Genomic DNA, 20,196 nt, shown 5'->3' on the forward strand with positions numbered 1-20,196 from the left:
AACTTGCTCATATTTCTAACCATAGCTAATTTATTGTTCAGTAATATAATACAATTAATATTTATTGGTGATACTTCAATAAATAACCTACCTGTCTTTTGAAACACTCATATTTATAAGCTATTTCATTGTAATACAAGCAAGATCCATTTTTGTTAATATGGACGTGTACTTCGTGGAATGAATACACTTTAATTGTTCAAAAAATAGCTTTTAACTTGTTTATTTACTGAAATGAAAGAAAAATACATTGCTTGTGTTTGATATGCGTAGTAGCATTGTGCATTCGTTCATAGAATAAAGTTCTGTTATTGTGTTTTTTAATTTTAAAATGTATTTATTGATATAAAATTAATTGTAAATAAATAACCATGATATTAAAAGGAAAATATGTTACGATCTGTTATCTATTTACCAAAATGAAAGAAAAATATATCGCTAATGTTTGATATGCGTAGTAGCATTGTACGTTCGTACATACTGTACAATACAGTTCTGTTCATTGTTTTTTAATCTAAACATGTAATTATTGATATAAAATCAATTGTAAATATATAACTATGACATTAAAAGGAGAGAATATGTTACGATCTTTAATCTACTTACCAAAATTAAAGAAAAATATAATGCTAATGTTTTGATGTGTACACAGTAGTAGTATTGTGCATAGGCTATGTACATACAGAATAAAGTAATGTTCATTGTGTTCTTTTTTTTACCTAAAAATATATACTTAGTAAATAAAATAGGAGAGCAGGATCTTACGGCGGTAAGTAGCATCCAGGTAAGGAGATAACCAATGGGAGGGCAGGACGATGGTAGCGAGTTTACAGTTTTGCGACGCGCAAATTTCAAAATTACTTTTCGGGGGCCAGGTGAATCTCATTTTGTATCATGAGGGTTTTTTTCCTAATATGAGGCAAAAAAATCTTCACATCTCTCCGTATCATGAATTTTTCGTATACAAAATCTTTTGTATCCAGAGGTATTACTGTACACTAAGAACATTAACTAACATGAAAATAGCTAACTACAAGTGCTGTAAATGAACAATAGTCAAGATAAGACCATTTTTAAAACAAACCCATCAACCATGTGGTCCATTTGCAGTCCTGAATGTCCTCAGAGAATATATCTTTTTTTTTTCAGTGGCAGAAAGAATGATCATCAAAGCATGTGCTTCTGGACTCATTGCTTGATTAAAAAAAAATGGGTCTCATAGTTCACATTAAATGGATTCAAAGCAATCAGAAAAGGGAGTACGGGAGGTGGGCACTGCATATCTGTTAGATCACTCAATCCCATTTCTAAAATAACAATTTAGGCGACAGGTCAAAAAGTTAAAATTTCAAGGTTATTTGTTTGAGTTTAATGGGCTCAGAAGACTAAGGAACTATATGAATTAGATAGAAAAGGTTGTAAATTATGCAGGAAAGCAATAAATTTGTATTGGGCAAGTTACACAGGTAGAAGGCATCAATTGACCATCCTATGAGATATAGAAACATAATTGTAATAGATTACACCTGTTGAAAATATATGAGAAATTAATAAAAACTGGTAAATATGAAGACAATGCTGTATATAAACCTTGTCCTAGCATGGCCAATGGCCCGATCAAATACAATCTTAACTATTTATGTTTTACATCTATAAAGAAAAATAAGAAGCAAATGTTGACTGTAAAGTACCTATATTCAAAATGGCTTAAATTTCTAAATTTCTTTGGAAGGACAAATTAGCAGAGCAGGCTCTAGTTCTGTCAACTGTCAGCCTAGCCTAGCCTGTCCAGGTAAAAAATGCAAAGGCACAAATAATTATTGGTCTTAGCATAAACAATTTTGATTTGGTGATATGCTTCTGCTGAATCATGAACAAGGAAAGGCTTGAATTATCAATTCCTTCTAAAACAGTGGTACAAAGCTCTAACTAGATAAGCCACAAGGTTATCCTCATTGCCCCTGGAAGAATAGGTAGGAATAGCAAATGGAGCACTGCCTACTAACAGGCTGGTTTTGTGCAATAGTCCACACTAGGAGATTGACAAGAGTTCCAGTGTTTGATGAAAAGGCCCAGGGATTAACGCATTCTTCATAGACAAAGTAGGAGTTGTTGCAATTTAGCTGCTGTTAGGCAAAGGTGCTACTACCAGTGAAGGCAAGGACTATAGGAGGTGCAATCTACCTGAAACAGTTCCTCATTCTGGATCATTGACCTCCCTTTGCTGTTCTAGGCCTTCAACATTTAAAGGTCATCTCCAAAACAAGGGCGTATACACCTCCAACTATGACTTCCAGAATTTTTTGGGAAAAAGTACTAAAATTGAAGACCTCACCTCTCTCTTGAAGGAGTCTTCAATTGTAACTTCTCTCTCTGATTGAAATAACAAACAATGCCTCCTTATCAAAGACTGGGGTAAGACTCTTAGAAGGATGTTGGAGAAAAATACAAAACAGGAAGTGCTGCAAAAGCAGTAGTAGTAGTATGCAAAATTACAAGAAACAATTATATAGCATGGAAAGCAGGGTGGTGCAACCAGGCCAAAAGCAGACAGTCAAAAATAATGACCTATCCAAAGAAAGGAAGGAAATACTTTTCTCCATCATCAATCTTCTTCAGCTGGAAAGACATGAATTTGCTAGCCAGAAAGCAACATAGAAGCAGTCTGGTTATCAGGCACATTAGTTGCTGGAACAAAAAACTTGAGAAATGGCCTGAACTCTATTACCAAGGAAGAAGAGCCACATAGTAAGCTAGAAAGACAAGTTTTGTAAGCAAAAACCTCAAGACATATCAGCAGGGTCTCCTTTTCTCATACAGGGACAACTGGCTGGGTGAATCATCCAAATGACTCTAACAAGTAAGCAACATTGGCTGTGACAGGAGAAAGTTGTCTACAGTGAGGATATGAGGGTATGTCAGGCTGTTCCTGGAAACTTAGCAAGTTCACTCTGGTATGCATTACACCAAACCGGCTCATCATAGGCACTTAAATCCCATAAATAAAGCCAAAATGTTATTTTCATTAGTAAAATAAATTTTTGAATATACTTACCCGATGATCATGTAGCTGTCAACTCCGTTGCCCGACAGAAATCTACGGTCGCGATACGCCAGCGATCGCTATCCAGGTGGGGGTGTACACAACAGCGCCATCTGTGAGTAGGTACTCAAGTACTTCTTGTCAACAAGAACTCAATTTTCTCCTCGGTCCACTGGTTCTCTATGGGGAGGAAGGGCGGGTTCTTTAATTCATGATCATCGGGTAAGTATATTCAAAAATTTATTTTACTAATGAAAATAACATTTTTCAATATTAATCTTACCCGATGATCATGTAGCTGATTCACACCCAGGGTGGTGGGTGGAGACCAGCATACATGTTAACAAAGAAGCTAAGTATCCCGTATTTCATTTTATCAGTTATTCAAAATAACAAACATAAAATAAATAAGTACCTGGTAAGGAAGTCGACTTGAACCATTACTCTGCCTTTTTTAAGTACGTCTTCCTTACTGAGCCTAGCGGTCCTCTTAGGATGCTGAACGACTCCTAGGTGCTGAAGTATAAAGGGCTGCAACCCATACTAAAGGACCTCATCACAACCTCTAACCTAGGCGCTTCTCAAGAAAGAATTTGACCACCCGCCAAATCAACCAGGATGCGGAAGGCTTCTTAGCCGACCGTACAACCCAAAGAACAACAATAAAAAGTATTCAAGAGAAAGGTTAAAAAGGTTATGGGATTATGGGAATGTAGTGGCTGAGCCCTCACCTACTACTGCACTCGCTGCTACGAATGGTCCCAGGGTGTAGCAGTTCTCGTAAAGAGACTGGACATCTTTGAGATAGAATGATGCGAACACTGACTTGCTTCTCCAATAGGTTGCATCCATAACACTCTGCAGAGAACGGTTCTGTTTGAAGGCCACTGAAGTAGCCACAGCTCTCACTTCATGTGTCCTTACCTTCAGCAAAGCAAGGTCTTCTTCCTTCAGATGAGAATGTGCTTCTCTAATCAGAAGCCTGATGTAGTAAGAAACTGCGTTCTTAGACATCGGTAGAGAAGGCTTCTTGATAGCACACCATAAAGCTTCTGATTGTCCTCGTAATGGCTTTGACCTTCTTAAATAGTACCTAAGAGCTCTAACTGGGCAAAGTACTCTCTCTAGTTCGTTCCCCACCAAGTTGGACAGGCTTGGGATCTCGAACGACTTAGGCCAAGGACGGGAAGGAAGCTCGATTTTAGCCAAAAAACCGAGCTGCAAGGAACATGTAGCCGTTTCAGATGTGAAACCTATGTTCCTGCTGAAGGCGTGGATCTCACTTACTCTTTTAGCTGTTGCTAAGCACACGAGGAAAAGAGTTTTTAATGTGAGGTCCTTAAAAGAGGCTGATTGGAGCGGTTCAAATCTTGATGACATTAGGAACCTTAAAACCACGTCTAGATTCCAGCCTGGAGTGGACAACCGACGTTCCTTTGAGGTCTCAAAAGACCTAAGGAGGTCCTGTAGATCTTTGTTGGTGGAAAGATCCAAGCCTCTGTGGCGGAAAACCGCTGCCAACATACTTCTGTAACCCTTGATTGTAGGAGCTGATAGGGATCTTACGTTCCTTAGATGTAACAGGAAGTCAGCAATCTGGGTTACAGTGGTACTGGTTGAGGAAACTGCATTGGCCTTGCACCAGCTTCGGAAGACTTCCCATTTAGACTGATAGACTCTGAGAGTGGATGTCCTCCTTGCTCTGGCAATCGCTCTGGCTGCCTCCTTCGAAAAGCCTCTAGCTCTTGAGAGTCTTTCGATAGTCTGAAGGCAGTCAGACGAAGAGCGTGGAGGCTTGGGTGTACCTTCTTTACGTGAGGTTGACGCAGAAGGTCCACTCTTAGAGGAAGAGTCCTGGGAACGTCGACTAGCCATTGCAGTACCTCGGTGAACCATTCTCTCGCGGGCCAGAGGGGAGCAACCAACGTCAGCCGTGTCCCTTTGTGAGAGGCGAACTTCTGAAGTACCCTGTTGACAATCTTGAACGGCGGGAACGCATACAGGTCGAGATGGGACCAATCCAGCAGAAAGGCATCCACGTGAACTGCTGCTGGGTCTGGAATCGGAGAACAATACAACGGGAGCCTCTTGGTCATCGAGGTAGCGAATAGATCTATGGTTGGCTGACCCCACAGGGCCCATAGTCTGCTGCAAACATTCTTGTGAAGGGTCCACTCTGTGGGGATGACCTGACCCTTCCGGCTGAGGCGATCTGCCATGACATTCATATCGCCCTGAATGAACCTCGTTACCAGCGTGAGCTTTCGATCTTTTGACCAAATGAGGAGGTCCCTTGCGATCTCGAACAACTTCCTCGAATGAGTCCTTCCCTGCTTGGAGATGTAAGCCAAGGCTGTGGTGTTGTCGGAGTTCACCTCCACCACCTTGTTTAGCTGGAGGGACTTGAAGTTTATCAAGGCCAGATGAACCGCCAACAACTCCTTGCAATTGATGTGAAGTGTCCTTTGCTCCTGATTCCATGTGCCCGAGCATTCCTGTCCGTCCAGTGTCGCACCCCAGCCCGTGTCCGATGCGTCCGAGAAGAGACGGTGGTCGGGGGTCTGAACAGCCAATGGTAGACCTTCCTTGAGAAGAATGCTGTTCTTCCACCACGTTAGAGTAGACCTCATCTCTTCGGAAACAGGAACTGAGACCGTCTCTAGCGTCATGTCCTTTATCCAGTGAGCAGCTAGATGATACTGAAGGGGGCGGAGGTGGAGTCTCCCTAACTCGATGAACAGGGCCAGCGATGAAAGTGTCCCTGTTAGACTCATCCACTGCCTGACTGAGCATCGGTTCCTTCTCAGCATGCTCTGGATGCATTCTAGGGCTTGATTGATCCTTGGGGCCGACGGAAAAGCCCGAAAAGCTCGACTCTGAATCTCCATACCCAGGTAGACAATGGTCTGGGATGGGACGAGCTGGGACTTCTCTAAATTGACCAGGAGGCCCAGTTCCTTGGTCAGATCCATAGTCCATCTGAGATTCTCCAGACAGCGACGACTTGTGGGAGCTCTTAAAAGCCAGTCGTCTAAATAGAGGGAGGCTCTGATGTCTGCCAAGTGAAGGAATTTCGCAATATTCCTCATCAGTCTGGTAAACACAAGAGGTGCCGTGCTTAGGCCAAAGCACAGGGCTTGGAACTGGTACACAACCTTTCCAAAGACGAATCTTAGGAAAGGTTGGGAGTCTGGATGGATGGGGACGTGAAAGTACGCGTCTTTCAGGTCTAACGAGACCATCCAGTCCTCCTGCCTGACCGCTGCTAGGACCGACTTCGTCGTCTCCATCGTGAACGTCTGCTTGGTGACAAAAGCATTGAGAGCACTGACATCCAGCACCGGTCTCCAACCTCCTGTCTTCTTGGCTACCAGGAAGAGACGGTTGTAAAAGCCCGGGGATTGATGATCCCGGACTATGACCACCGCTTCCTTTTGTAGCAAGAGTGACACCTCTTGTTGCAACGCTAGCCTCTTGTCCTTCTCCTTGTAGTTGGGAGAGAGGTTGATGGGAGACGTAGCTAGAGGGGGACTGCGGCAGAACGGAATTCTGTATCCCTCCCTTAGCCACTTCACAGACTGAGCGTCTGCACCTCTGCTCTCCCAAGCTTGCCAGAAGGTCTTGAGTCTGGCTCCTACTGCTGTCTGGAGAGGAAGGCAGTCAAAACTTGCCTTTTGCGGACTTGGAACCCTTCTTGGATTTGCCACGGTGACTGTCTGCACGGGTACCTCCTCTGCTGGAGGCTCTGCCACGAAAGGGCGGGATGAACCTAGAAGCAGGTGTGTCAACTGCTGCAGGGCGGAAGGGTCTAGGCACGGAAGGTAAGGTTTTAGCCTTACGTGCAGAAGATGCCATAAGATCATGAGTATCCTTCTGGATAAGTGAGGTAGCCATCCCCTTAATCAGCTCCTCCGGAAACAGACACTTGGAGAGAGGAGCAAACAACAACTCTGACTTCTGGCAAGGAGTGATACCAGCTGATAAGAAGGAGCAAAGATGTTCTCTCTTCTTAAGGACTCCTGATACATACGAAGCCGCAAGTTCACCAGACCCATCCCGAATTGCTTTGTCCATGCTAGACATGATCAGCATGGCCGAGTCCTTATCTGAAGGGGAAGTCTTCCTGCTTAAGGCTCCCAAACACCAATCGAGGAAGTTGAATATCTCGAAGGCACGAAAGACTCCCTTCAACAGATGATCTAAATCGGAAAAGGACCAGCAGATCTTCGAACGTCTCATAGCCAACCTGCGGGGAGAGTCAACCAGACTTGAGAAGTCGGCCTGGGCAGAGGCAGGAACCCCCAAGCCGGGTTCCTCTCCCGTGGCATACCAGACGCTCGACTTAGAAGCAAGCTTGGGAGGCGGAAAGACGAAAGAAGTCCTTCCCAGTTGCTTCTTGGACTGCAACCAGTCCCCCATAACCCTCAAAGCTCTCTTAGATGATCTGGCGAGAACAAGCTTGGTGAAGGCAGGCGCAGCAGACTGCATGCCCAGAGCAAACTCGGAGGGAGGAGAACGAGGGGTTGCAGACACAAACTGCTCAGGATACAAGTCCCTGAACAAGGCAAGGACTTTACGAAAGTCTAAGGAGGGAGGCGTAGACTTGGGCCCTTCAAAATCAGAGTGAGGCTCATCCAGATGTGCAGCTTCATCATCCGATACACCATCATCCGAAAGCTGAGTTGTAAGTGGCAAAGGCAGAGCAGAAAGCTGAACGGCTGAATCCGGCAGTACGGGTGCATGCGTACCTGCGGATCCAACATCATGCCGCTGCTGGTCGGTCTGCGAGCTGGCAACAACAAAAGCAGAGGGCTGGTGTGTGGGAGGGGCTGCGGTGGGTTGAGGAGCATGCGGTATGGTATGCAGAGCATGCTGTAAGGTATGCGGCTCATGCTGCATGGTATGCGGAGCATGCTGTAAGGTATGCAGGGCATGCTGCATGGGCTGAGGAGAATGCCGCATAGTGCTGGAACCCGGCAACTCCTGATGCGGCAGCTCACGCATGTTAGCAGATGGTGCAGCAAGAACATGCGTCTGGCAGGGTGGACTGCGCATCGGTGGTGGAGCTCTCACAGGTGGAGTGTGGGAGCAGGCAGCCGCAGTATCTGCTGAGCGCACAACCTCGGCGGGTTGTAGGTTAACAGGAGCAGTGATAACCTTCTCAGCATGATACTCCTGCATGAATGCAGCAAGCTGAGACTGCATAGTCTGCAGCATGGACCACTTAGGGTCTACTGTGTTTGGAGCAACAACAGACGGAGCAGTAGCCTGTTGAGGGACCACTCTACCTCTCTTGGGAGGTGTGCAGTCATCAGATGACTGCGGCGAGTCCGAACTGACCCAGTGGCTACACCTGGGCCGTTGGACTCGCTCGGAAGGGACCTTACGTTTTGAGCGGTCGTGAGACCTTGGTCCACCGTTTCCTCATGGAAACTTCTTCCACAGACGAGGAATGTAAGGGCTCATTCGTCTGTATGTGGATGGGACGATCCTTAACAGATACGTCCGCAACCACTGAGGATACATCCGTGCGCCGATCAAGGCCTGCCGAACCCTTTGGTCCTTCGACATTGCTTCTCCCCTGGGCTTGGGAGCTTGCAAGAGGTCCCGGACTGGGAGGACGACTGGCACGCACAGATGTACCCTCATGCGCAACACTGACACTGACACTTTGCACATCACTAGCACTAACACTTCCCACTGCACTTTTCGCTTTCAGCTCTCTGACATCTGCCAAGAGCTGATTACGGTCATTAGCCAATGACTCCACTTTGTCACCGAGAGCCTGAATGGCACGCAACATATCCGCCATACCAGGCTGAGCACTCGTAGCAGGTTTGGGAGTCACCACCACAGGGGAAGGAAAAGGTTGAGGGGCATGGGGAGAGGAAAAATCCACAGAGCGAGAAGAACTCCTCCTATTTCTCTCCTTCTCTAACCTATGTGCATATCTAAGGAATTCGTTAAAATCGAATTCCGAAAGCCCAGCACATTCCCCACATCGATCTTCCAATTGACAGGATTTACCCCTACAATTGGAACATACGGTGTGAGGATCTATAGAGGCCTTCGGAAGACGCCTAGTACAAGTCCTAACGCTACACTGCCTGTACTTAGGTACTTGAGACTGGTCAGACATCTTGAATTTAGAAGTAGTCAAGGGGGGATTCCAAAATCTAGCAAAGTTTGTTACCAATTAATCTAAATTAATTCCAAAAGCTTGCTAAGCTAATGAGAAAGCTTCCTGAATAGCGAAGGCTAAAACTTTAGAGCAAATACATCACCAAATCGTGAACAATAACTCCAAAATCAACAGCGTATCCAAGTAGGTCTTGCCGGCGGCACGACAGAGGAAAAATTGAGTTCTTGTTGACAAGAAGTACTTGAGTACCTACTCACAGATGGCGCTGTTGTGTACACCCCCACCTGGATAGCAATCGCTGGCGTATCCCGACCGTAGATTTCTGTCGGGCAACGGAGTTGACAGCTACATCATCATCGGGTAAGATTAATATTGAAAAATATAAAGTAATAAAAGTAGCTTACAGTTGAATTAAATAAATATATAATACAAGGCAGAGGAGAAGTACATTAAAAATGATATGTAGCTACCAATTATAAACAGCATAGTACAATAAGTACTGACAACTATATTTACACTTCAAGTAGGGGAGAAAAGTTGAAGAAATGGAATGATTAGGTATGAAATAAGAGAAATAATAATCATATGAACATTTCAAATTACTATTAAAAACGCAAGTTCTGCTATTGTATTGACAGTAATATAGACTCACTAACTAATTTATGAAGAGGGTAGTTTGTTCATACATGTTACTCCAGAAGGTACAAGTGAATTATTGCCCTTCTTTTACTAGAAAATAAGACTTGTCTGGGGACACTCAAGACCATCAGTGAGGGTATATGATAGAAAGGGTTACAAAAAATATAGTAGTTTTCTAGTCCGTAAATCCTGTGGATTCATAAATTCACTCTCCCAAATGTATGGTTAATAAATCTAATAGCTTATCTACAAATAACTATGCCCACAGCTCTACAACCAACTTGAATTGCATGTTTACAACTACTACTTCATGTTTTATTTTAATGACCTTCAGTTAGTGACGTACCTAAATAACACAAAAACCCTCGACATACTTTCAAAGCTAAGCAATCTACCTTTAAACATCCTGCTTGGTGAAAAGAAAACAGCAAGTTTGGTGCTCTAAAAATCTTTATTATCTATTATACTGTAGCTACACAGAATGCCACCACTGTATGTAAAGTCCAGTTAACAGACATTTGCTCAGAAAATTTTCAGCTACACTTCACCTTCAGTTCTACAGTCCACATTAACAACCTTTAATTAAGAAGCTCATTGGTATAGTATCTGCATCAAAATAAACCTAACAGACACAATTTCTCAAACAATTAACTTCACATGTTTCACTGAAGTTGGTACAGAACCAGAAGAAGGATTTTACAAGTTTCATCAGAATATTTTAATGGTACATACACACCATTGAGCAACAGACCATAATATGCAAGATGAGGCTGGTAACCATTTAATTTATCAAATCATTTAAAACAATGACTTTTTTATTCCCTCTACCTAGTGAAACCATATCACATTCTGAGCAATATTTCTGCAAAGAGGAACAGAAGCAAGCCTTGGTCATTCAGATGTAGATGATATAGGAATAATACCTTCAAAGTTTAATCATAGAAAGAGACAAGAGACAATTCCATCTACACTGATAGAGGAACACATTTCTTAATTGTTCTCAACAAGGGAAATTTACTTTACCAAATACCAAACATGAATCCAGAGGGGACAAGAACAAGATGAGGTGGAGGCGTGTCATACTGCTCCTTTGCAAATTTAGGATATAAAAAGGCCCTCAATTCATCATCTACATCTATATGACAAGACTCATAAAATAGCACTATGAACCACAAATTCCATTAAAAAATAAATAAATTAAAATAGAACACCCTAATATTATTTCAAGGACCTTAACTCAAATATTCACTTAAGTGCCTCATCCAAGAGTATATAGTTACTGTTAATCTTAAAAAAAAATAAGAAAAAGAGCTATCCAAAAATGTAAAGCCTTAAAAAATTTCTGTCATTACTTGCCCGACCTGAATGTCTCAAAATGCACGTGTCCATTTGTAGTTTCCCCTTAGTTCTATACTATAAAGTACCTGAATAAGACCATGAGTATATATTTTCTCTTACGGGGATGGCTTTTCCTCTTGTAAATCCTTTACACCTTGAGTATAAAACTTATAAATACACAATAAAAATTTCAGTAAGAGAGCATTTGAGAACCTTCAAATAATACTAAAAGACACATGCACTTTTGAGTAGCATAACTCTAAAGCTCTCATGACACACAGAGTACGTTATATTCTTGAAATCATCTCTAAAAATTATATTAGCTGGATTTAGGGGCAGACAATAAAACGTTCCATCTATGTCACCAAGAGAAATGAGTACTGGACTATATATGAATCCTCTGGCAAAAACTTCAAAAATTCATAATGCACGTCACCTTTTATCAAAGGGAATATAAGTATTTACTTATAAATCTTCTTTAAGCACTGTCAAGATACCCAAGGCCATTCCAAGATGCAAGAACCATGCAACGCCATATAAATTAGCACCTCAAAGTTGGTTCTGGGATGTAAATTAATTTGTAAAATATAAAAATCTCTTAAAAAGTTTTGGAAAAATGTAATTAAAAATTATGAAACTTTACAGTCTTAAATATGATTGAAACAATGTAAAAAATGAAACATGTAGTAATTATATAAATCTTTCCATAAAAAGGCCAGGGTACAGATGGCCAAGTACAACAATTAGCTGGCTCTGACATAATGTTGTGTCCTAGAGGCAAAAGTAAAATCCTAAATTTAAAAGGAAAAGCTAAGGTGTTATTATTGCTTTGAGAAATGAATCTTACCTTTACATTAATGTTAAAAATAGTGCTTGTTAAGTACATTATTAAACCAGTTATAAAAATTACCATATGTAACAGGCAACATAAAAGTCACGATATCTTTTATAATGCACATGACCTGACTATTCTGAATCTAAACCAGGGCTATCGGTGCATTTAAACTTTTGAAGCAAGATTATGCCTTGGATTTTGGAGTGTTAACGCCATGTTCCACAAGAGTCTGAAAGAAAAGAGAAAGACTAGCTGTGATCTCATGTAGGTCCTGAATAGATAATGAAGAAAAAATATAGAGCACCAACCTTGCACTTTCCCTTTCTCACCTTCCTAGCAATAAATGACCCTTCAAATTCTAATCAAAACTTCCGGATTTAAGAATGTTCTTTCCTAAGTATTCTTAATTTTCTGCTCTTAATCGGCATTCCTAATTCTCTTAAAATATATATATACACACACCTATAAACTTTAACCCCTCTCTTTTGTTCTATTCACTACGATACATGTATCTTTTTATTTTCTTCTATAGTCACTACCTCAAGAAGCTAACAAACAGTTTATACTTATGCAAAGGTGAAATTATTTCATATACTACTAAAGAAACTTAAAAGTGCATACTAATGCCTCACAAGGAACACTACTCAACAATGATGGTGATAACAAAACAAATGATGAATTATCATAAAAAAAGATTTATACTAATCAACAATAAATAATTCAGGGTTTTCAAAAATGTGGAACAATATTTAATGCATGGAAATATTCTACCCATTTCAAATGGCAGAAAAAACTGAAATAATGTCTAAATGCTAATTAATATATACTACCTTTGCTTCTTGCCCACACATTATGCTATAAAGGAGAATATAAAATAGCTTACAGAAAATACTAGATTATGTGCTGAAACCTTGCGAGAGTTTACACCATCACTAGGATAGAACAAGAGGATGCACAAGTACTTTTGAATTGTAATACAGTATATGAACGTTCTTTTGGGAGAAAGAACAACTTGCCCACTTACATCATCCTGAGTCTTGGCACCTTAAATGCAGATCATACACAAAATGTCAAATGCCTCATACTGTAGAATACTTTTATAAACTATCATACAGCCAGCTTAATTTCCCTACAACAATACTTGACCATTTACTCATGGCATTAATGACAATTTCCAACTGGACAAACTTGAAAATGATGTCATTAGCAAAAAATCTAATCTTAAGGCAAACCTCTAACAATAGACATGTTTGACATTTGACTTATAATGATTGAGTTGTATTTGGGTCATATGGCCTTGTATTGGAACTGGGGAGGACATTCAGCACTGAATTGGAATTGAGGACCACCCCAAAAATGTCATTATGAAATATAGGTTAAAGAAGGCTGGAAAGCACAATGGAATAAGAGGGAAGTGGGAAAAGAGGTAAAGGAGAGAAGGTGTGGACAGCCAGGGGTTAAATGGATGCTGCAAAGACCCTTTCATAATGCCTACAGTGTGCAACTTAGGTGAATTAACAACACAGACCCCTTTGGGAACTAAAATTACATCTTTTCCATGACTGGTACTGTATTTATAAATATAACTAGTCATGACTGATGCTGTATTTAGATATAAAAATACTTACTCATAGGAAGTTATTCTGAAAAAAAGTTTGACATGTTCAGTGAAAACACAGATGCAATACAGTCAATATTTCTTTCCATAGATTTTCTTAATTCTATATTATATTGTCCAGGAAATAATCTAACAGAAGAGCTCAATTGAGTTGTTTACCTTTGTGGCTCAACAGTGTTCTGAAAGTCATAGCTAATTCTCAGCCCAGATATCAGATCCAACTATATACTGAAAACTGCTCAATGCTACGAAGTCCCTTTTCTATCACATCCCAAGACTAATATCTATGCTAATTCAAATTTCAGGTGTAAAATAATCAACCAACACTAGTGCTAATCCCGTCAGAAGAAATACTTAACTTAGAAAGTAAACGGTTGTAGCTCTATGGTGGTTAAGGTGAGTACTGTATTTTCAAAAGTCTCACCCCACAACTTTGTTAAAAGTCCAGGTCCTCCTACATTCATAGTAAGCTTTAGCAACTACATCTCCTACCACTTTAAAATTATATGCCTCTTACAAATTTTGTATAATAATTATTATAGATAAAATAATTTTTCCAATACAAAGACAACTTTTACATAACCTATTCTTGGGTCACATACAAATCTTGAGATGTAAATCGTAGAATAAAACGATAATGATAAAATAGTTAGGGTAAGCTGGCGCACGCACATACGTCTTCAAGTTCTTGTTGATTTAGGGGGACCGTCTGCTTTGGTGGATAATGTAACAACTTAAACAAATAAAAAATCAAGTTATTGTTTTCACATATGCAGAAACATGTCATACATGCTCTCCAGAAATTTCAACCAATTATTTATACAAATAATAAAGATAAAGTGGTCTTTAACTGATGACGTCATCCCAACCACGTTGTCTGCATGACTGAGTTTGACAGAACCATATTTCCGTGTTTATTTTTGCATATATAGTGATTTTTTTTTTCACTCATGTTACGAAATCTTGTATATCTGGCAGAGTTGGAAAGCATTGGGAGACGGTAGGTGAACGCAAAATACGATCTGCAAGAAGACCAGCCAGAGTTTCCAAAGACGAATAGAAGTGATGATGCATGTGTGTTTCTTTACTTCCAGTTTGTATGTACAATGTGTTTTCACAATGTCTTTGTGAACTTTATAGCAAGGCCAATGTTACCAAAGGTCAAAGAAAGAACAAAAAGCAAGCAGAGAGCAACAAAAAAAGAATAAAGAAGAGAGGGAAACATGAAGAAGAGTACAAAGCTGGAACATTCTAACTAAAACTCTGGCAACAAGGAGAGGCCCCTGGCAATTCACAACACTCTCAAACCAAATGTATTAGTAAACTTAGGGTTTAAACACCTCGTTTAGGGAGCCTACATGTAGGAAAAAATAAAAGTACAGAATAAGGTTATCATAATAATGTTATTTTGCCTTTTCTAAGAGAAAAGCAAAAATTTATTGGCAAATATTTGGGAGCTTATAAGTCAAAAACATACTTATTCATATGTCAGTAGATTTTTCTCAGTTATTTTCTGTTCAATTTTAGAGAGAAAGATATCATTCAAAAGAGGAATAAAAGTCCCACAAGTTTGTGTGACAGAATTTTGATTTTCTTTTTATCTTATTTTCCTGATTACCGTATATCCCGTGTCATAAGACTCTACAAGTGGTAAGACGCACCCATAATTAGCAAAGGATGTTTTGCAAAAAAAAAAAAAAATAAATAAATAAAAAAAAAAAATAAATAAATAAATAAATTCCTAGTCAGAGACTTTAGTGAGATTTTGTCTGGCACAGTATTATTTTCATATTTTGGGTGTATTATGAAATGTTTAAGTTAATGTTAATTAGTTGCCACCGGTTAACCTAATTTAATTACACATTCACTTAACCAGTCGTAGTTGCCACCAACACTACTCGTTTAGTGTTCCAAGTGTTGTTTACATGAAAGCAGTGTTGCTAAATGTTGTTAATCAAATTTTAGTTAAGAAGTAAAATTCCAGAAATATCATCCACATTCCTCATATAGCCTACACATTTTCACACAAACTTAATTATTGATCAAAGAAGTCTCTAGAAATTCATCTAGGTGGAATACTTTTGCCCATGTATGTGACTCTAGGTCTAGTTTCCTGCTAACTTTGTAACACTGCACTCAACTAACAGTGAGATGTATTTCTACAATGTCATTCAGAAACTGTCTGTTTGTATTATTTCGGAACTCAAGCATTAAATTCAATATCAAAATATTGTTTTATTACAAAATATCAACAAAATATGAGAAAATAGATAAATACAGCATAAACTAATATATCATAGCGTCGTCTGCTCGGAGACCTAGTTGGCATGTTTGCTTGTGGAAGAGGGTTAGCGAGTCATCAGCTGATTACCAAAACAAATAACTTGCTACTGTACTACACTAAACGAAATATAAAAAGAAAATAAATTTATTTATAACTTATGAATGATAATTGTAGGTTTATATTTTATGTCTGGTGAGTGAGAGTGCTTGTATGTCATTAGTTGAGTGTTTGAGGGTTGTCAAACTTCCCTATACAATTTTATCTTAGTGTTAAGACGCAAAGTAATTTTTGGGGGCATTTTTCAGGGAAAAAAAGGTGCGTCGTATGACAAGGGAAATACGGTATCTTGCCTCTAAACGAAAAAAATCATTAAAAAAAAAGAAAAGAGAAATCAAAATTCTATTACACAGAATTATTTGGTTTATAAAGAAGTTTTGATGGTATGATTTTCAATACAATTGGTGTCATATAAGTGAAAAAAAATCTACCAATTTTATTTTTCTTTAAATCATGATTTTTGCTAATAAATCAAAGTGTTTTTTATCAAATGACTTGAAATTTTTTTCATGATGAAGGTATTTTATATATTTCTAAAACATATATAGAAATTGTGTATTTTGAATAATTAGAAAAAAAGGCACAACATAGCGGACGGTCCCTTAAGTGAATCACTTTAGCGTAATCTTCCCTAGTTTGGACAAAGCCAAGGGGTTGTGAAGAGGAAACATTGTTAAAAGTATTAGGCTCAACTTGAACAAGGAATGAAAAAGGAGATACCTGAATCTTACCACCAAGAAAAAAATTGTGATAACTAAGGAGATGATAAATGTTCCTCTTAAAATTGCAGATCATGCTGTTGTAATTATTGGGCTAAGATGAGAACAATAATCTTAGCAACTTTCAAAAACAAGGAACCTTGCAATTCAGGTGCTGGGCAAAGGTTGAGCCAATCTTAAGATGCCAAAAGCAACATGGATAGTGAAATCATCTAAGGTGATATCAAGTGGAACAACGAGGCACTAGCAGGGCAAAAGAATGTATCTCTCTAATCTCCCATAGTTATATAAACGCTTGTGGTTTAAAGGCTGTTCTCGAATGGCAGAGGCAAGGGACAGTTATGTTGCCCTAACAAGTACAATAACCTTGAGACTGATCATGTATATATAAAGATCAGCACCCTAACCTCCTCTCCATCCAAGCTAGGACTAGGTAGGCCCAAGCAATGGCTACTGATGACTCAGCAGGTAGACCTATAGGCTCACCCAAAAACCCCATCCTCAGCTGACAAGGATGGTGAGGTTGCAGCCATTAAAGGAATCAACGAGTTTAAGTGGGCCTCTAACTCCAGTTTGGCGATCACCAGGCAGGGATGTTACCAATTGGCCACCATAAACCCAGGTAGATGAAAAACTGGAAATGCTTCCCTAATGGTAAGTGGACGATGAAGTACATACATAAAAAAAAAAACCCACTACTTACTCGAGAAAAAATTTAATATTGAAAAAGAATCAATAATGAAAATGATTGTAAAGACATTACCAGATCTAGCAAATTATCTTGACTCCTCCCAACAGCAAAGCCACTTTTCCCTATGAGTGTGTCAATTGGAGAATCTTCAGATCTAGATTTATTGGAGACATTTATAGAGATTTTGTATGAGGTTTTCACTGAAGAGGCCTCTAAGGGCAAGAAATCAATGGGGCACCTTATTTTACATCTATTAGAACTAACCTTAAGATCCATAGAGGTTGAGGGACGACTACGCCAGAAAAGGTACAGTATTGACAGAAATTTTCCGTAGAGCCATTTATTGCCAAAATAAAACTTGCCAAACTACATGGAAAATTAGTTTCCTGCTTAGGATGGCTATCAGCAAGAAAAGAGAATGAAGACTGGTCTGTTTGATTATGACCTACAAAGTGGTAACTAGAAAAAAAGACAGTTAGTAACTAGGACTGAAAGAAAAAAGGAAGGGAGCTGAATGGATATCAAATCTCAAACCAAATTTTAGGAATAGGCTCGAAATCCAAAGGAATTGGGATCAAGGTACCTGAAGGCATTTCTCTCAGGACATACTGTACCCTTTTAGTCTGACTTATCAAGTAGTTTCTGTATATAGAAGAGCTTAGCTTGTTCCCTTCCTCCAAGAATAGTTTATCTAAGGAAAAGGCAATCCTGTAAAAGGAAACTCAAATAAGTCATAAAAGCACAGGCAGGGATAGGCCTGAAAGTTCCACTGAAGACATGGCAAACTGCAAGCCTCACGAAAATGGTTCTTGCCGGCACCTGACTTACGAAAGAAGACACCAGGACCAACTAATGACAAGACTAATTGCCATTAAAGCCTGTCGAGAGGAGAGAGTAAGCTACCAGATTACAGTAGATGTATCCGGCGAGGTTCTATCCTTTCACCTTATCCCAACGACCTACTAACAAAATGAAAGCCACAATAGTGCTTGACTTTGGAAGCTTAAAAACAAAGAAGGGAACTCTATCTTTTTCAAATAGAAAAGTTCTAGAAACAACTTTCCGATAGGAATGGAGAGACCACTAAGCTTTCCAGTTAAGGATAGTATTGATTCTTTTCATAAACCTTAGTAGAAGACTCACTGACCATCATATAATTGAAAAAGAAAAGCCTGAAATAGCAGTAACCTTGAATAATTCTAAAGGTACAAATACAGTATGGGCCAACTTAGAATATGTCTGGATCATGTGCTGCACATGACCATGCTATGATAAAGTAATGAATTTGTGATGAAACACTTTTTTGGAATTTATAATTTTTTTTTCTTCTGTCCTTTCAAGCTTTACCAATATATTTTGCAATAATCAAGAGAAGAGAAAAGCTATAGAAATCATATTTCTTCATGAAATGTACTTACAGTACTAAACATGCAACCAGGAGATATTGATCCACACAAAGCTCAGAAAACCAAAAGAAAATCAAAGGTTGTAATAATTAACAAATAACTTATCAACTAATCAGGAATACAAACATTCAAGTTGAAGCAATTTGGATATGTAATTATTAAGTCCTACTTGTGAGTGGTAGCCACAGCTTAAAAGACATCCCTCCATGATCCAATGGATATAAAATAATGAACAAAAACAAGGACTGTTATCAAGCACTACTGTACTAGGAGACAACAAACAATGTTATTTACCTAAATTAATGAGTGATGTTCCCTGATCGAGGGCGACTTCACCAAGGCCATTTATGGTCACCCCATTCACCATATTGAGAGCTGGAAAAAAAGCTGTAGATTAATCAATTGCCAGAAAACATTAAAAATAAAGTTAAATACTTGTAATTATTTCCTAAATAATAATGTGGTAACTTCCAAAATACACACACTAGAAAGAAACTAGCTTGTTGACAATTAAGTTATTAATCTTTGCACAAAGCTTACTACTATAGTAGTAGTTATAAAGAATAGTTTAACCAGAGCATGATAAAACTATTTGAAGTTTCCTTTTTAACAGCAGCTTAGATTATCATAGTAATGATGAAGTGGTTTTCTTTCTCAAAGGTCCAAAATATAATTTACCAAAACCATCAAGACAAAATTTACAGGTCTCACATGGGATTAAGTCCTTTAATAAAAGTATGATTCTGCAAAGCTGGAAATTCAGGTGTTAAAATTTAAAACAAGGTGTTGATAGTTGAAGCAATATCAACAGGGGATATGACACCAACAATTTAAGTCTATAAGTACATAAATACATATACAAAGGCACGTCCCCCAATTTTGGGGAGTAGCCGACATCAAACAAATGGAATAAAAAAGGGGACGTCTCCTCTCTGTTCCTCCCAGCCTGACAAAGGACTCAACCGGGTTCGGCTGGTACTGCTAGGGTGGCACAGCCCACCCTCCCACATTATCCACCACAGATGAAGCTTCACAAAGCTGAATCCCCTACTGCTGCTACCTCCGTTGTCATCCAAGGCACCAGAGGAAGCAGCAGGGCCTACCGGAACAGCGTCACAATAGCTCGCCATTCAATCCTATTTCTAGCATGCTCTTGCCTCTCTCACATCTATCCTCCTATCACCCAGAGCTTCCTTCACTCCATCCATCCACCCAAACCTTGGCCTTCCTCTTGTACTTCTCCCATCAACTCTTGCATTCATCACCTTCTTTAGCAGACAGCCATTTTCCATTCTCTCAACATGGCCAAACCGCCTCAACACATTCATATCCACTCTAGCTGCCAACTCATTTCTTACACCCGTTCTCACCCTCACTACTTCGTTCCTAACCCTATCTACTCGAGATACACCAGCCATACTCCT

General features: G+C 39.5%; 1 protein-coding gene across 2 annotated transcripts in view; it reads right to left on the reverse strand.

Annotated features, from left to right (window-relative positions):
• Positions 1-20,196, reverse strand: part of Art4 (arginine methyltransferase 4) — a 188,398-nt gene that overhangs the window by 16,347 nt on the left and 151,855 nt on the right. Inside the window, exons 11-12 of one of the 2 annotated variants that reach the window (XM_068393561.1) lie at positions 19,067-19,147; positions 10,257-12,226 (exon numbers count right to left, since the gene is read on the reverse strand). In XM_068393561.1, coding sequence (XP_068249662.1) covers positions 12,204-12,226; positions 19,067-19,147 — 104 coding nt within the window. In that variant the 3' untranslated portion in view covers positions 10,257-12,203. Of the gene's footprint in view, positions 1-10,256; positions 12,227-19,066; positions 19,148-20,196 lie in introns of those variants that run through there. The other variant, XM_068393560.1, reaches the window with a different exon arrangement.

Source organism: Palaemon carinicauda, chromosome 19 (assembly GCF_036898095.1).
Source record: "Palaemon carinicauda isolate YSFRI2023 chromosome 19, ASM3689809v2, whole genome shotgun sequence".
NCBI classification, from domain to species: Eukaryota; Metazoa; Arthropoda; class Malacostraca; order Decapoda; family Palaemonidae; genus Palaemon; species Palaemon carinicauda.